Consider the following 18,323-nt stretch of genomic DNA (forward strand, 5'->3'; position numbering starts at 1 on the left):
TCAAAATGAAAAATAAACAAAATAGGGGAGGGGTATTCCCCTGTAGATTATATACTAAATTACAACGCGGAAAATCAAAATGAATAAATTAACAAATCAGGGAAGGGTATGCCCCAGTATATTGAATACTAATTTGCATCAGGAAAAAACCGAAACAGTTTTTTTTTGAGAGAATTTAATCCGCATGAGAAAATTAGTGTACTTGAGGAGGGGTAATCCCCAGTACATTATATATTACTTGGAAAATATGATTTGCATGAAAATTAACATAATTAACCCGCAGATCCAGATTCTCGTTGTTCTGAAAATTACTTTGGGCTCTTTTTTCATCCAAATTTTGCTTTTTTTGGGACTAGCGTGACAGCAACGGTGATATTCTGCTATTTAAGTGAACGGGTGCACAGCATTCACACAAGAGCATTTAAACAGTGAATGTTCATGTAAATGACACCTAATCTCCTGACAGGTTATAATATTAAAATATTTAAAAAATTTGCAATCCCGCCAGCCTACTACTTGGTAGATGCAGCTGATGAATTTTTTGTTTTCTACCCCCCTATGTATTGTTGTTTACCAGTCTTTGTTTTATTTAATCAAAAATTAACATTGCATGTTTAGTTAGAAACTAACAGACTAATTTTTTATTTAATCTTATATTTTAGTTGTCACTGTGATTAGTGACTCCTATTAGTTTTTTTCAAGTTAATTGCCATAGGAATACATTAATATTTTTATATTTTTCTGATAAGCTGATAATAATTGGATGTGAGACATATAAATAAGCCGTATTATTGGCTTTCTCACCACCGGGATAAATATGTAAATCCTATCCTATCCTGAGCCGTGATTAGGATGTGATATCTGCTTACTCCTTCTTGCTGAATATGGAATTCTCTCCTATTGTATTTGCAATGATCAAAAGATTTTACAGAACATCTGAATGAGAATTAGATTCTGATTAATTCAGTGTTCCCTTAGATATCGTTCCTATTCCTCTTCTAACCAACCTTCCTTTTTTCAGAGTGCAATACTAGCGGACTTGGATGCCGTATTGAAAGATGCGGATGATCTTGCAAATGTCGACAGTGCCTATTCAACTGTAAGAAAAGGAGAGAATATCAGTAAGTAGATTTATATTAGAAGAGAATGTATTCATGTAATATACGTTTATTGAACATCCTGCATACAGACTGTTTTAATAAATTGTTTTTGCCGCAAAAAAAAGATTTGGTCACAATTGATTGACTTATCGATTTCAAATTTTCAGTACTTATGGCAGAAGAAGCTGCAAGAAGGCTTTTATTTATATACATATATATTTTGAATTTTCAATCTCCAGTCCTACGGGGCTCAAATTTCCACCAAGAATTTGGCTATTTTTACTCGTATTGCGCAACCATGTGACATCCCATCAGACTAATCTGTCATCTGCTCAGCTAAGGCCAGTTACCCCAGTACCAGCTCCTGCTACATTGCATTCATCATATATTCAAGCATTGATTTATTGTTTATTTAATTACCAGTGCAAGACATTTACGATGTTCCCAATGCTGATGATGAACTTAATGAAGCAGAACAAAGTGAAATGGAGAGAATTCTGCAACTGGAAAGAGAAATCGCAGCACTGCAGTATGTTGCACCCCAGGTAACTGACTATTGACAGATTTGGGAAGAAGACTTTCAGATTGTTAAAGATCCATGCGTTAGAAATGTTATCACCATATCATCCTGTGGAAGGATATGGGGATAAAATTCATTCAAATTCTGCCATGGTGCCAAAAAAATAAATATTGACAGTTTTGTAAAGAAGGTTAGCTAAGAAGCAAAGCATTAGGAACACCATCTTGTGATATCATAAATGGATAATTTAACATGGTGCCATGGTGCCAAAAAATGATAACACACACGACAAACGTACAGGACATAAGATCAGAAAAGTTTTCACTTTGAATAAGTACTTAAACATGATTTTTAAGAGTACTACCCACATTGTGACATAGAATATGAATGAAAAAAATACGATGAGATACTCTCAAATCAGCGTTTAAGCTTGTGAGTAGTGTGATAATACACGCCGGTACGCATGCAGTTAGCATTCAATAAATATTTTTTCAATGCTTTCAAAATTGTAGATTATGCAGTTTTACATATCATCAAGCTCAATATCACCATACATTTTTATTTTCAGCCGGAAAAAACTTTATTCGAAAATGACATATTTGGAGAAATTGACAGAGATGTCGGTGATATGGATCTGCTGAAGGTGAATGAATAATACAAGAACTATTTTTCACTGATTTTAAATGTTTTTATTTGCAACACTTGCTTATCAATTTACTTCTGAGTGAGGCCCGTAACTAATTCAGAGATAAGTCTCCTTTACGTCTGAGCGAGTGCTCGTAACTTTGCTTAGAGATGAGTCTCTTTTACTTCTGAGTGAGGGAACGTAGCTTGCTCAGAGATGAGTCTCCTATACTTCTGAGCGAGTGCTCGTAACCTGCTCAGAAATGAGTCTGATTCACTTCTAAGTGAGTAACCGTAACGTGGCTCAGAGATCTCTTTTACTTCTGAATGAGTGCGTGTATCTTTGCTTAAAGATGACTGTCCTTTACTCCTGAGTTAGTGTTCGTAATCTTGCTCAGAAATTAGTCTTTCTTACCTCTGGGCAAGTGCCTGTCAGTTTGCTTAGAGATGAGTCTCCTTTACTTATAAGTGAGTGCTCGCAACTTTGCTCAGACATGAGTTCCTTTCATTTCTGGGTGATAGCCCGTAACTTTGCTCAGAGATGAGTCTCCTTTACTTCTGAGTGAGTCCCTGTAACTTTGCTTTGAGATGAGTCTTCTTACCTCTGAGTGAATGCTCGTAACTTTGCTCAGTAATGAGTGTTTGTCTTACTTCTGAGTGAATGCCCGTAACATGCTCAGAAATTATTCTTTTTTACTTCTGAGTGAGTGCCTGTAACTTTGTTAGTGTGCAGCAAGACTCTTGTATTAAATAGAGTAGTCATTTTTACTCTTGCTACATCATCCTTGCATTATAAGCAGATTGAGCCTCGTGTCAGTGTGCAGCATGAATTGTGAAACGGTTAGAATTTCTTACAAATCACACAACCAACACTTTTTTCAATTTTTAGGATCTCGGTTTCAAAGAATTGGAAAACACGATAGATGAATTGATTGATACTAAAGCTGTGAAAGATATCACTCCTCTGCAGTCAGATGAGGAAGAAGAACAGGTAGTTACTCAAATTCCAACAATGCCGGCGGAAGAAGAACACGTCTATGACATGTCACCTGGTAAGTTGAATGAATGTTTAACGGACAACAATTAAAATGCAAAAGCTACTGAAATCATATAAAATTGCATTCTATTATGCCACGACAAAGCCCTCTAGACCAGGGTTTCTCAAACTGGGGGTCATGACCCCCCTGTGGGGTGGCAATGAGTGTACTAATGACACAATCTTGGAATAAAGACAGTTAATGAAACTAGTGCAAAACATAAATCTTACTATTTTGAGATAATCCATAGAATTAGAAATGCGACACGCTTGCATAACTATGCCGACTTAACAGGGGTCACGAAAAATATCAAAAAATTGGAAGGGGTCGCGAGATTAAAAGTTTTGAAAGTTTTATCCTATACTCCAGACTCAAACTATCATGATCATGGTTAATCATTACCAGTTCTATTACTCTTCTTTCCTTCAATAACATATTCACTTTTCTAGGCGAGGACTCCTGCTATCCTCAGACAGAAACTGATTCCTACTTCACCGATTCATCCTTCTCAAGCGACGAGGATATCAGTGAGGAGGGAGCGGATACTGATACAATCGTTAGTTCAACACCTGAATCTCACTGGCGCCCCACAGTGTATTTCCATGGATACTTATATATTAAGGTGAGTGACAGGTAATTTTTTTTTCATGGGGAGGTTTTCGCATTGTCTCTGGAAACAAGGCTCTGTGCAAGCATGCTTTAATATGCAGAGAACGACAATTTTCAAAAAGACTCGAATCTTCCTTGGAAAAACTATTCCCGGCTGGCTTCTGGAATAACTTTCATGATTGTACAAGTTTTTTCCCTGTCTCATATATTGGAGATATTATGAATAGCTTGAAATCCAACTTCACCCCGAACAAGATTTCATACAGTAATAAATTCAGTAACCAGTAGTTTATTCTTCCACAATATGTAAATACACTTACAGAATATGAAAGTAAGAATGTAGAAAAACTAATATTTCCCCAATCTCCCTAATGTTTTTCATCGGATTGTGACATCTTTACAGATGATAAAAATAAAGTTACTTGATTTTAGTGAAGGAGAATTGGCATTTTAGAACACCTTGCATGTCAGTGTTTACTTGTATAAAGTTTTTGCGGTTTAAAAAGCTGTCTTTTTTCATATTCAGGGAGGATTGCGTAACCAATGGAAACGACGTTGGTGTGTACTCCGAGATGATATGTTTATGTTTTTCCGAAGCAAGCAAGAATTCATTAAGTGTGGGTGGCTTTATAAAAAAACTGGCAAAGCTGGAACTATTCGTGGCACCTTGCCTAGGAAGGCATGGCAGAAAAAGTAAGGCAGTGTAGTGCTGTGTATATCTAGATCTAATATTGTTGGTTTAGTTGAATATGTTATTGTTATGGCACCATGCTTGGAAAGGCATGGCAGAAAAAGTAAGGCATTACGTTTACAGCTTTCGCAAGTCGTAACACTCTGGGGGTTGTTATATCTCATATGGTATCACAGTTTTAGAGAAACCAATAGTTTCGCTAATTTTTTTAGACCGTTTAAAATGTTAGGAAGTTTCACAAATATGTCATCATATGAACATGTCTTCACATTACGTATGTAATGTCACTATAATAACAACATTATTCCTCATTAAAAACATAAGTCTTGAAAACATAATTCTGTGATACCTTCCTCCAAATCATTGGTTTTTTAAAATTATGGCGCAAACAGTACTAACGCATATTTATATTATGAATTATAATATTCAATTTTAGAAGAAAATAATACTATACGTTGTTTAAAACAACTGTTTTTGTCTACTAACTTTATTCATTGTTAAAATTCATTATTGTTAGCTAATTGCAATTAATCTTACAGTTCTTCCAAATTTAAAGAAAGTTAACGATAATATTCAAATTCGAAAATTGTTGAATCAAAACATTCTGATTGGAAATTTGATTCGAAAATAAAATATTCGAAACTTACATCCCTAGTGGCTTTCTGTATAAGGGGGCATATAAAAAAGAGTAAGGTAATAATATATTGTCTTATACGGCAAAATATGTTGAAGCCTGTTTCTACTGAGTTTATTTCACCACTCTGGTTTAAACAAGCAGCTAAAGGTGGTATACATGGTGTTTTGGGTAAACAAGGTCTGGCATTTTGCACACAATTTTATTACACCCTGGGTAAGTTGGCCGTGGGGTTTAATTCATGTTCGTGCATCTGAAACAAATGACTGGCTTACTAATTCCATACTCGACATGGACTGGTAATCGGGCGAGAGGCTCTGGTTCGTCATATGATTAGGCCATATTATTAGTTTTTCTTTCCCCTCCGGGATAAATATGTAAATCCTATCCTATTGAGGCATAGTGATAATACACCACAGCATAAGAACGAAAATTAAATAATTTTTTCAGATGGTTCATCGTGGATGATAAAGAATTGAAATATTTTGACACAGATGAAGAAGGAGCCAAATCTAAAGGTAAGAAATCAAAGTTCCATCTGGAATGTTTATTTATCTAGAAAGTACTGGTTTGACAACTGTAAAGTATTGTATTGGCAACTTTAATGATCAGACACGGTTTTCAAGCATGTTATCCATATGTACATTCTGTCCCCATATCGTCATTACAGATTACAAGGAGAAGTTTTGACATGATTTAATCACACATTATCATGATGTCAACAGTGCAACATCTGTCAAACTAGCATGTGCCATAAACAAAATATAACTTGCACAGTAAATAATAAAAAAAACTATTAATAACTGGCAATCTCCCCACATGATACATTGCAACTTTCCACTTCATTATGCAGTGTGAAACCAATTGAATGCAGCTATAATACAGCAGTTATAAGACATTACAAGTATGAATGATAATGGTGCGTCATATGATTAGTTTATCTCATCACTTGTTCAAATAAGTATAAGTAGTATAATTTTATTTTGCCTCCATAATCAGCATATTCGATGATTAAATAAGTGATAAAAACAAATAAATAAAACGGAATATATAGAATCAGGAAAGTGAACAAAACCTTAAGTAAGGTTTGAAACGTTCAGATGTCAAGGTATCAAGGATTTATTACCTGATTAGCTGCAGCTAACTATGTGGGACACTACCTAATTGAAGAACTTCAACTCTGTAGGCTTACAGCTCTAGTGTGGTAACTGCTGCTTCCACAATTAAAGTCCATGCATCTGAAACAAATAACCTGCTAACTAATCCCATAACTGACATAGACTGATATCCGAATAAAAGGTTGCAGTTTGTCATGTGATTAAGTCATTTTTTTGAATTTCCTCTCTCTCCCTTATGAATATACCCTTGGAGTGACATTAATTTCAATCCATTACCAGGTTCGATCGACATCCACAAAGCCACTGAAGTCCTTGATGAAGTCGAGAAGGAGAATGGTATAGATATCATTATGTCATCAACAAAGACTCATCATCTTGCTGCTGAGAATGAAGATGAGGCTTCTGATTGGTTCAGGTAATGGGTGTGACTGGATTTGAGATTTGAATGTCCTATTTTAGGAATGTAACTCCTCATGAAGAAAGTGCATACTAAGGGGGGTCTTAGACTTACACCTCTGATTGGTTCAGGTAAAAAGTTGTGGCAGGGATTAAGGATTTGCTTGGTGGGTGTGACTACCTTGCTTTTTGTACGTAAATGGAGGGTTTGACTAAGGTTGAAGATCTGATAGACTCTGCATTTTTATTTTCTATTTTCTGATATATTTCATTCAAGTTATCACTGTTTGATACCCAGTATTTGTTTTTTCTCTTTTTTTTCCTTTCTAAAGTAATTTAATCCTTGTAGTCTGTATGCACAGTATGTATTTTCAGTTTGCTGAAAAAATAAACTGATTACTGATTACGCACTACTACTAAATCAGTGCTTCTCATACTTTCATGATCCCTGCACCGCTCTGTAGACTAAACACTTCGTAGCCCCTGCTTTATACTATGGATAATTAGTTTTGCATCGTAGTGTTTCTATCAGTTAATTCATTCGCCATGAGTGATAATGAAAATCGAAGAATCAAACAAATCATAGCCAATTTCAAATCGATGTTGTCATTGCAAATGGTACATAGTGAAGGCTTTTGTTTGTGGCCATCAGAGTAACTCCACGTGGACGCCTTACGGGACCAGAGACCCGATTTGAGAAACCCTCGAACTAAATGTTATATCTTTACTCTTAGCATTCTAGGCAAGATTCAATCCGGAACCCCACAGGACATCTCCTTCATGGAGAAAGCACCTGCGAATCCTAGGAATGCATCTGGAACTGTAGATGTTCAAGATATACAGAATGTTAATGCTGCACAATTGCCTGGTAAGTACAATACCTTGTGATGGCCTGGTCCAGAGGTGGTAATACCTCGGCTATTCAAGACAGGGATTGTATTAGGGATATTGCACCACCTCTGAATCGTTTGTGGGGATAAATATGTTCGAGAAGATTGCTAAACTTCTGACTGCCAATCGGTGGTTCACGTAATCACTGGTTGATTACGGCTTCCTTTACCATCAAGTCTATGCATCTGGAACAAGTAACTGGCTAACCATTCTCATACCCAACATGGACTAGTACTTGATATGATAGGATTTACATATTTATCCCGGGGGAGAGGAAAGCCAATAAGGATGGCTTATTCATATGGCGAACCACGGCCTCTCGTCCGGTTACCATTCCGAGTCGGGTATGGGATTAGTTATATTGTTCGTTTTTTCGGAAGCAAAGGACTTGGTGGTGGAGGAAGCCGGAACTGACCAGCGGTTACATGAACCACCCAACGACGGCGAGGAGTCCAGCAATTCTCTCGCACATAACCATCCCTGCATGGGATTCGAACCTGCGAACCCACGCAGAGTAATTAGAGGGGCGGTGGCGAGCGTATTCCTAACGCTTAGCCCGTTGAGCCACACCGCCACGTCACACTTGGATGAAACGCTGTGGTTTGCCATATGATTAAGCTGGCTTATCGTCTCTTCAGAATGTTGATTCTGACTACAAAACTTTATGGTGGCCCAGTGGATAAGGCATTGGCTATCTAATCCAGGAATTGCAGGTTCAATCCCCAATCATAGTGTTAACAATACTGTTTCTATCCTTCAGATTAAATGCTAAATAATTTATTTTTCTTTAGGCAAGCAACACACATTTGTTCTCACAACTGCACAGAGAGTTCATTCCTTCGCTTGTGAATCGGCTGATGAAATGCATCACTGGATAACTATGCTGAATGAAAGTAAAAAGAATACGGCAATGCATGGAGGAGTAAGTTCAATTTGAAGAAGGGTTTAAAGCAGTGGTTCTCAAACCTTTTTAATTTACGCCCCCTTTTTGTGAAGTCTCGCGGCCCACCTCAAAATAACAAATAGTAGTCGAAAGTAGGTTTTATTCAAAAAACAAGTTGAAAATACGTGGATGGAACGCAAATATTGAAATAAATGAAAAAAGTTAACTTATATTTATTATTGCAGTTGTTTTTGGCTGACGAAATAAGAAATCCAATATAAGTATCCAATATAAGTCGGGCATAATCAAATCTAACAAATATTTTTATTTAGCCCACCGCTCCCTCAAAAAGTGTCTATTCCCCCCTCATGGGGAGCGCCCCACCATTTGAGACTGGTTTAGATTCATTTTAGGAGAAGCTTTTACTCTTGCTAGAATATTGTTTTAGCTTGGCTTTTTTATACAAGCATTTACTTACACTGTGCCAAAACGTCTCAAAAAAAAACTATATTTTCTTAATACAGCTGCTCGTATTACAGTACGTTGTGTTTGAACATTTGGATTCAGAGCTGCCTTGCTGTTGTTATTTAGATGAATATCCATAAAATTTTCAAATTCTCACAAAGCCATTTTTGAAAAACTGCATACATGCCAATTTCCGTCACATTACAATTTATCATAGAAAATTAAGTTTTGTGTGTCTTGTTTCCAATTAGTTCAATTTAATCAATATCGGTGTGTACTGATACTTTCATATGTAAATGAATACACAGAAATATATGTTCTTCAAATCAAACTCATTTTTAACCCTGTATTTCACAGAACCATGGCTCTCAATTTTAATTACTGTTTTTTACAGAACCATGGCTCCGGAACGCAAGGATGGCTTTTGAGAGGTTTAGTGGAGCGAAATCGATTGACATTCCAGCGTCGTTATTTCAAGTTAACGCCGAATACTGTCGAATATTACAAGAGTCCGACGAGTTCTCAGAAACTAGGATGCCTGGCGTTGAATAGTTTATGTATTGTTACAGCCCCTGATGAGGAACAACAGGTTGGTTATGATTGGTTAAATACGTGGGTGTGTTTTTATAACAGCGATTGATTGGTTGGGATTGAATTTACCTATTTATCTCGGGAGAGGGGAAAATCGATAAATTGGTTTAATCATATAGCGAAACACGGCGAAACTGTCCATGGATGAAGCCGTAACCGAGCAGCTGTTACTTAAACCACTCTACGACGGCGAGGAATCCAGCAATTCTCTCGCACATAATTATCCCTGCATGAGATTGGGACCTGAGGTTCGCAGGTTCCGGAATAGGGTATGTGCGAGAGGATTGCTCGCCATCGTACATTTCCATACATGACATGGGCTGGTAACTTGGTTGAGGCTGTGTCTATCTCAACTATTTCTTGAACACATAGTTTTGCTTGGTTTTTATCACTTTGGTATACTGGTTAGTTATTATACTGTTACATTTAGGATAAATAAACTTACGGTACATACATTAGCCCCGAGCCAATATTTTAATAAGCCGGGCCCCTTCTAAAGACTCTAGTTTTGTTCACAATGGATTGGGATTGCAACATTAATAAGCCATAACAAACTAATTCATTTTTCTACCTTATAGCCTTACATAAAACAAATATTTCGTTTCCTTCAGAAAATCACTGGTCTCTGGGAAGTAGTTGTGTACGGTCGCAAGCACACGCTACGTTTGAATTCCAAGCTTTATAACGATGCTTCCACCTGGTATAACGAGATCCAGAATATCATAGACGGTCACGGTGACGTCGTCTCGAGAACTGAACAACTTCTGAGCAGATTTAAGGTTTGTATTTCAAATACTGCATTGGGTTATATGAAAGAGGTATTCATTATCATAAAAATGGAGTCAACACGATTATAATAAAAGCCAATAGTAAAAATGATTTAACAATCGATCTTTGTCATGTGCGGGTTGGTATGCAAGACCGATAAAGGGTAATCAGGCTCCTGGGCCTGAGCATAAGTTGTGTATAAGCTGAGATAGGATTTACTATTTCATATAGGTTTGCTCGAAAAAGGTGTCCAAAGCACTGGTGGTAAACCGGTTGCGAGCGAACACCGGCACACTAAATCATGAGGATGGCTGAAGTCACTAAACACCTTCATATGACATTCAATACAATTCTTATAACAGTTGCTGGAATTGCGGTAGTCATTACGACTACACTATATTCAAATGACATTTAGTTTAATTCTTTCTAACAATTGTTTGAAAATTTGCTGACATTGCGGTGGCCATACTAGTCATTTAACATTCACATCCATATATTCAAGAATTGCTCTCTTGTTGAAACATGTTACGAAATGTTTCGCATTCGAATAAATTTGCTGTACCATGGTTAGCCATTTTGTGCTGATATATTTGAACATTGTTCTATTGATTATAATGAACTTAGATATATTATCTAATAATAATTAATAAGTCAAAAATTACTATCATTTATTATTTCTCAGGATCTTGAAAATGAGAAAGAGATTGATCTGATTTATAAGCGGAATCCAGTTCTACGACAAACTGATGAACCAATGCGATCACCACTGCTCTCCCTCATGTATGAACAGGTTGGTAAAGTTAAATGTTAAAATTAGGAGAGTGGATAAAAATTTTGAGAAAGAATAGATTTTCATAATTGTCTTGTGGGAGATGAAAGTCGATAAGATGACTGAATAAGTTTTGTCAAATTGCCCTCTTCTGGAAATAAATTTCAAAATTTCATGCTAAAATATTAATAAGCCTATGTAAGCATAAATAAAATAATCTTTATTCCTCAGGTACCATATCGTGATGATCATTTCACTCTTAGAGACGAGGCCACAAGGTTGTTCTCTGTTTTATTGCGAATGGAAACCGAGACTTATCAGAGCATTGAAGAGGAAGCCTCAGCAATACAGGTATTTATTGTCTCTCGGGACAAAACTCCAGGAATGCAGATACTAATATATAGGGAGGTATTTTGACTGTTGATAGAAAATACGAATTTTCATGAAAAAGGATTTTTCATTATGATCTGATTATTAAATGGGAATCTCTGTAATTTGGGAGTCTTTCCGCTTTCACATATAGCATATTTGCAAAGTATAGCAATCTCTACCAACTTAAGCGTGATACTCTTTGATTGAAAATCAATATTCGAAAATTAGTTGAATGATAATGATATAGCACCTGCGTGGATTCAATGGGCGTGATTGTTGAGGTTTTCAGGTTCCAAGCTCTGAGAATTTCATACTAGGAGATTCCAGTCCTTTGAAAAAATAGTAGCTCTTAAAGCCTGGTATCATAATAGAGTTGCACCCAGGGTGTAGAAAGCTGGGAATCTGATAATGAAGCAGAAGAATTCCACTTTTTTTCCAGCTTTTCCAGTAGCTCTTGACATATCAGTGACTTCATGTATAGATCCATATTCGCAAATTCTGAAGCAAAATTGAAAAATGTCTCTTGGAAAAAATTCCGTGATTATTCACACGATTCTACTATTTTTGCACATTCATTTCCTCAAATACTCGTTATTCACATTATTACTATACTCTCTAACAGAACATCCTCTCTTCTCTTCACGGAATTCAATCATTACAAGACGAATTTTATCTTCAACTAATAAAGCAAACAGCCGTCTATCAAACCCCTCTAGTGACAGACGAGCAACGGCAATCACAACTTCACGTAACGTCATGTCCACACTACTGGCATCTTATCGCTTGTATGTGCTGTGCGTATCATCCTTCTAGGAAAGTTATGCAGTATTTGAGGTTCCATTTGAACAGGTGAGAATTGGATGATTTTATATTTTTTTATCCTGGGACAAGGCAGCTGATAACACAGTTGTGTTGTAGGATAGGTTAATGGTGATGCAGCAAGTGCAGATTTAGTGTACCATGTCGGGTATGAGATTAGTTGACCAGTTTTTTGTTTTCAGCTGCATGGACTTGATAGGGAAGGAAGCTGTAACTGACCAGTGGTTACATAAACCGCCCTACGATGGCAAGAAGTCCGGCAATCCTCTCGCACATAATTATCCCCCATATATTTCGAACCTGTGAACCCACATACGGTAATAAGAGTTGCAATGGCAAGGATTTTTCTAACAATTGTGCACTCTTAACATGAAGGATTGAATTTTATATCCTGGTGGGAGAGAAAAGATGATAAAACACTCAATTATAAGAAAGGGTGATGCTAATTCAGCAATTGCAAATTAGCATACCAGTCCCATGTAGAGTATGAGAATGCTCAGCCAGTTACTTATTTCAAATTCTTGGACTTGATAGTAGAGGAAGCCGTAACTGACCAGTTGTTACATAAACCGCCCTACGGCGGTGATCCTCTCACTCATAATTATCTCTCACAAGATTTGAAACTGTGAACCCACACACGATAATAATCAGAGATGCAATGGCAAGCGTGTCCCTAAAGGTTGGCACAAGTGTTCGAACTGTCAAACCAAAGTAAACAAAGCATATTAACCAGTCAGTAAACCTTCATTTAAATACAAGCTTCACATTTTGCAATCTTCCTTTTTTTTTTAGAGTAATTCAAAAATATCCAGAGTCACCAGCAGCACAATATGCAGGATATGCAATCGATTCATTGCAAAGAACTCGACACAGGATGGAAGTTCCGTCACTCGAAGAAATTATCACAATACTCGAACTACAAAGCCTTGTAACAACGATTTATTGCTATGGAGGAGCAACCTGTGAAATACAGATTCACTCGGCTACTACTGCTGGAGAGGTAAAGTGATGTTTTTCACACTTTTTGCTAAGAACAAGGCTATATTAAAGCATCAATTGATATCTAACGGTATACAAAGCGTCCAAAAAATTTTTCCATTTTTTCAGTAATAAAAATTACAAATTTCGCTTGATTTTATAGTAATAACAATTAAAAATTACTCTATGGTAATAACAATTGAAAATTTTGTTCCATTTTAGAGTAATAACATAAGTTTAAATAAATTTTATCGTATGATCAATGAGAACTACAAGCACAATAAGAACTATTAATAAACAAAGACAAAAATTTCTTTATTAATATTACTATAAAATTATTAGACACCCTGTGTAAGGCCCTACTATGATTTGGGAGGACTGGAATGTTTCTGTTTCGACATTTATTACCATTGGTGAGATGATGGAAATGGGATTTCAACTCAAAATTTCAAATTGCACCACCAAGATAGTAAAATGCAAGAGTGCTGTAGGAGTAATAAAAATGACCATACTATGCAATTCAAGAGTCCTGCTGCACACACAAAAGTATTTCTGTAGCTTTCCGTCTGATCAAAATTAGACTTCTAGCGACAAGCAGTAAACTTGTCTAGGGTCAATCTTTTAAACTGCTTGTCTGTTGAAATCAGACTTCAATTAGACGAAACGTTACAGCAATACATTTGTGTTAATGTACAGCAAGACTCTTGAAATGCATAGTTAAATTCTTTTATCATTATTTTTAGGTTGTGGAGAAACTTCTTCGAGGAATGCAGCTAGAAAACAACACAAATACATTCGCGTTATTCGAGCGGTGCGGATCTGAAGATAAAGCGATTGAAAGTAATACTATTGTGGCCGATGTGATCGCGAAGTTTGAAAGGTGAGAAGTAAACTAATGAAAGAAATGAATTAATGACAGATTGTTGATTTATTTTTTCATTGTCGATGTTTCATTTGCCCCATGTACATGATCATAATTAATGAAACTAGGAATAATTGTTTTATTAATAATTTAAGCATAAATTTTCAATACATGATGATCTATGCGCTTTACAACAGCTACTGATACCGTGTTTCCCTGAAAATAGAACAGAGTCTTATTTTAATTTTCTTTCAAAAAATAACACTAGGGCTTATTTTTGGGTGATGTCTTTCATTTTGATTTATCAAAAACAAGATTACCGAGTAGAAAATTACGAAATTTTCAAACATACAAAATATATAAACCGTTCACTTATAAATAATACGTTTAGTTCGAAAAAAATTTGCGATATCGACAAAGTCTTATTTTAAGGAGAACACTTATATTAAAATCATTTTTAAAATACAGGCTAGGTCCTATTTTGGGGGAAATACGGTTTGTAAGTACTGGAGGACTGGAGTCTCTCCAGCTTCAATTACGTACCCAGTTTATCACACCTTGGGTAAGGTAAAGTGTATGGATTTTGACCTCAAGATCTTTATTCTGTTATGCCAACATAGCTGTTGCATAAATGTTGCAAACCTATTTTTCACTAAAATTTCTCTCAGTGGTGTGATTCAAAATCTTAAGATTGTAAATCGTGTCCATAACTTTCAAAACACTAAATATAACTCTAGTAGTTGGCTACAGTGCTCATTAGCTGCAGTCATATAAAGTCTAATACAGACGGGCAATAAGCTCACCGGATATCATGACATCCTAAGAATGAGTTCATGCAAACTTGAACAAATCATCAGTGACCCCATCCCATTTATAGGAGTGCCACAGATTTGATTTTTTTTTCTAACAATTTCTTACTGTGAATTCCCAGGTTAAACGGTGGAATTGCCCGAAATTCTGTACCACAGGAAAACCAATGGATACTTTATTTTAAGTTGTTCTGTGTCTTCAATCCAATGCAGGCAAAAGAAACATCGATTGAATATTTGTTCTTGTTTGAGGAGGTGGGTCTATTAGTTGGAAGTATATAGATCAAGCGGGGGCAAGGTTTTCGGACCAGGGGTCAAAGATTTTGCCACCTGGATTGGCGAGCCATGAAAATTTGACGTAAAAAGTTACATTTTTTGAACAATATATACAGTGCTACAAAAGTAAATGCGGGAAACAATAAACCTCGTGCCGAAACTAAATTTAATCGCAATATTAGCAAATTCCATTTTTCAGTTAAAACATCAAAATTTGGTTTTAGTTGGGTTGTGGCAACAGCAGGTGGGCCAGTTTGAATTACCCAACGGGCCGTCATTTGCCCATGTCAGATATAGATGCATGGATATGCCATTTGAAGTTTTGTCTGTTTCCCAGAGTATGTGTGTCATCCACCGTCTTGGTAACATGGTGAAGTTTGAAATGACATATCTCATCTGTTTCATCTTGGAATTCTGCTGATGGAGATCTATTGAAATATTTTGTGTCAAACCACTAATCCAAGTCTCTATCTCTGTTGAGAGAATCATCTTAGCACATCAAATATTCACTTGCAACTCTTCAATCAGTTCTCGTTGAGTTGAGGGTTCAAGACCTTGCTCAAAGCAACTTGTCTAAATAATAACATAGATTTGAGCATACTTGCATCTTTCTACCTCTTTCTATTTTTGATTCAGGATTTAGAATCTGCCATTTTAAATTGAAGGCTCTGGAATGGTAGTATTAGTAGATCTTAATATATCAATGGCAACTGGTCCAATGCCTTGTTCACAGCCTTGTCAAAGAAACATAATTCTAACCATAATTTATATTTCAGATCCATGAACAAGTGATCCATGGTTTGTATCCATTGAATGATGAGATCACTCGACAACTTGCTGCTCTCAGGATTCAGTTCGTTAAAGGAGATTATAAGAAGAGCAATTGGGAGTAAGTATATTAATGAAATTGATTGAATTGTTTGATTAAGATAGGTTAACGTTTTTATGTTTATCTCGTGAGAGGCAAAAGATGATAATACAACAGGCAGCTCCGAACCTTGAGCCAAAAAATGCCGATTTTTATCCAAGGTGTAATAAATTGGGCCCAGTCTATACAACAATAGTAACACCTCACATATTAATGGATTCTCGCTCATAACTTTGTTTTGAGAAGAGATGGGGGGATACGGAGGACACCTCATAAATACTGAAAAATATTATCATTCTAAATAATTAAAAAACATTTTTTCAGCAAAGAGATTGAATCATACTACCCAGTCATAAAGATGCGACAAGCTTATGAACTTCCAGATAAAGTATTATCACCAATGCCTTCCCCACAAAACACAATATCTGACAGGAAAAATGATAAAAGGGGATCATTTTCTCTGGGATTTGGAGATGGAATGGGAACACCAACCAGGAAAAAGGTATGATAATTAAATTTAATATTCCTCACATGTCGGCGGTGTGACGCATTGTGCTAAGCATTAGAAATTTGCTCGCCATCGAACCTCTGATTACCCTGCGTGGGTTCGCAGGTTGGAAACTCATGCGAGGATGATCATGTGCGAGAGGATTGCTGGAATCCTCGCCACCGTAGGGTGGTTCACATAACTGCTGGTCAGTCACGCAATTGGCTAACTAATCCCATACCAAACATGGAATAGTAACCGCGTGAGAGCCGTGGCACAGCACCTCATCGGCTTTCTAATTCGCTTTCCTGCGCCCCAGGATAAATATGTAAATACTACAATATGTTAACATGTTAAACACCCAAATAAATTTTAGTTTTCATTACAAAACATTTGTGATATAATTTTCTGTTTCTTCAAATTTGTGTGGTGAATGGAAATGTTTGATTGTCCGGCATCTAGTTTTATCGCTGATAGCAAAATATCTACTTTACGCTAAATTTGGAAACACACTAATATTTCTTGTTTTTCAGTCATCCACTCTCCTGAATTCACTGAAGAAAAGAACGGTGAAACGAATCAAAGAAGAGGGAGGACGGGACGCTGAAATGAATGAAACATTGTTCAAAGAAGAACTGCAAGATGTGAAAGCAAACATCGCAGATCGCTGGTACAAACTGAAAGGGATGCCTCGAGAAACTGCTGTGGTGAGTCATGAATTAATATTGTTTTGGTTCGATCATTCTCTATTTGAGATTCAAAGCTGTGATACCTCTCAGTGCAATTTATGCCGCAAATTGATATGTTATTCTAAATTATTCTGGCATTTAAACACATTTGAATTGAAGGAGTCTATCAGTAATCAGTCAGTAATCAGTAATTTATTTTTTCACCATGCTGAAAAATACGAATTCTACATACACAATTTAAAAGAAATATATAAAAACAATCGCATTTCAGGGTAAAGGGGGACGCAGAAAGCAAAGCTGGTTATTGAGCGGCGACATCGTTGAGAAAGTCTAACAAAACGTGATAAATACAATAAAGTCGAACAAAAATATGTACTATCTCAGATGCACAAACACATTTAAAATAAACTTGATTATTTATTAGTTCACAGAATGCATAATACAAATTAAGAACGGGTGGTTATTACGATCGGTGAACCATCCTTGAGTAATGCAGTAAAAACGATTCAAAAAAATATGTAGAAAATAAAAAAACGATCCCCTTCCAAGGCCCGTGGACCAAATCGGGCCAATTGAGTGATTCAATCTGGCCAACCTGATAGTGCCACAACTAAATTTTGATGTTTTAGATAATCTAGCTGTCAGAATAACTATTCCCGTATCCATCTAAAATGTACTGACTGATATATAATGGAAATCCTGACTAGCTTTTTTTAGTACGTCACAAGACCCCACAAACACTTTTTGTTATAGATGGAATATAAACTTGATTTGATTATTCAATTCACAGGTTGAATACGTCCAACTCGCTCGAACATGGCCTGGGTTTGGTTCAGCATTGTTCACTGTTTCAAACAATGAAGCAGCATTTGGGGAGTCCTCATTGACTATCGGGGTTGCTAGCGATGGAATATCGGTCTACAAAAGAGGTTTCCCGAATATTTTGGATCATTTTACTTATTCTGGGTAAGTTTTGAATTTATATAAATGGTGTCTCTAAATGGTGTAATCTAGTTATTGAGCGGGTAAATGTGAAAATCTTAACTTATTCTTTATTCTTATTAGAC

General features: G+C 36.3%; 1 protein-coding gene across 1 annotated transcript in view; it reads left to right on the forward strand.

The window, feature by feature from the left end:
- The window catches only part of LOC120332175 (unconventional myosin-X-like), a 40,870-nt gene that overhangs the window by 20,364 nt on the left and 2,183 nt on the right, over window positions 1-18,323 (forward strand). Inside the window, exons 26-47 of the mRNA XM_039399373.2 lie at window positions 1,022-1,121; window positions 1,524-1,645; window positions 2,189-2,263; window positions 3,134-3,296; window positions 3,731-3,903; window positions 4,417-4,583; window positions 5,666-5,733; window positions 6,613-6,748; window positions 7,464-7,597; window positions 8,412-8,542; window positions 9,363-9,557; window positions 10,171-10,338; window positions 11,010-11,117; window positions 11,328-11,447; window positions 12,091-12,317; window positions 13,080-13,287; window positions 14,009-14,145; window positions 15,059-15,191; window positions 15,989-16,101; window positions 16,405-16,582; window positions 17,101-17,274; window positions 18,047-18,222. Of these exons, the coding sequence (XP_039255307.2) occupies window positions 1,022-1,121; window positions 1,524-1,645; window positions 2,189-2,263; window positions 3,134-3,296; window positions 3,731-3,903; window positions 4,417-4,583; window positions 5,666-5,733; window positions 6,613-6,748; window positions 7,464-7,597; window positions 8,412-8,542; window positions 9,363-9,557; window positions 10,171-10,338; window positions 11,010-11,117; window positions 11,328-11,447; window positions 12,091-12,317; window positions 13,080-13,287; window positions 14,009-14,145; window positions 15,059-15,191; window positions 15,989-16,101; window positions 16,405-16,582; window positions 17,101-17,274; window positions 18,047-18,222 (3,206 nt within the window). The remainder of the gene's footprint in view (window positions 1-1,021; window positions 1,122-1,523; window positions 1,646-2,188; window positions 2,264-3,133; window positions 3,297-3,730; window positions 3,904-4,416; window positions 4,584-5,665; window positions 5,734-6,612; window positions 6,749-7,463; window positions 7,598-8,411; window positions 8,543-9,362; window positions 9,558-10,170; window positions 10,339-11,009; window positions 11,118-11,327; window positions 11,448-12,090; window positions 12,318-13,079; window positions 13,288-14,008; window positions 14,146-15,058; window positions 15,192-15,988; window positions 16,102-16,404; window positions 16,583-17,100; window positions 17,275-18,046; window positions 18,223-18,323) is intronic.

The sequence above is a fragment of the Styela clava genome, chromosome 13, assembly GCF_964204865.1.
Source record: "Styela clava chromosome 13, kaStyClav1.hap1.2, whole genome shotgun sequence".
In the NCBI taxonomy this organism is placed as follows: Eukaryota; Metazoa; Chordata; class Ascidiacea; order Stolidobranchia; family Styelidae; genus Styela; species Styela clava.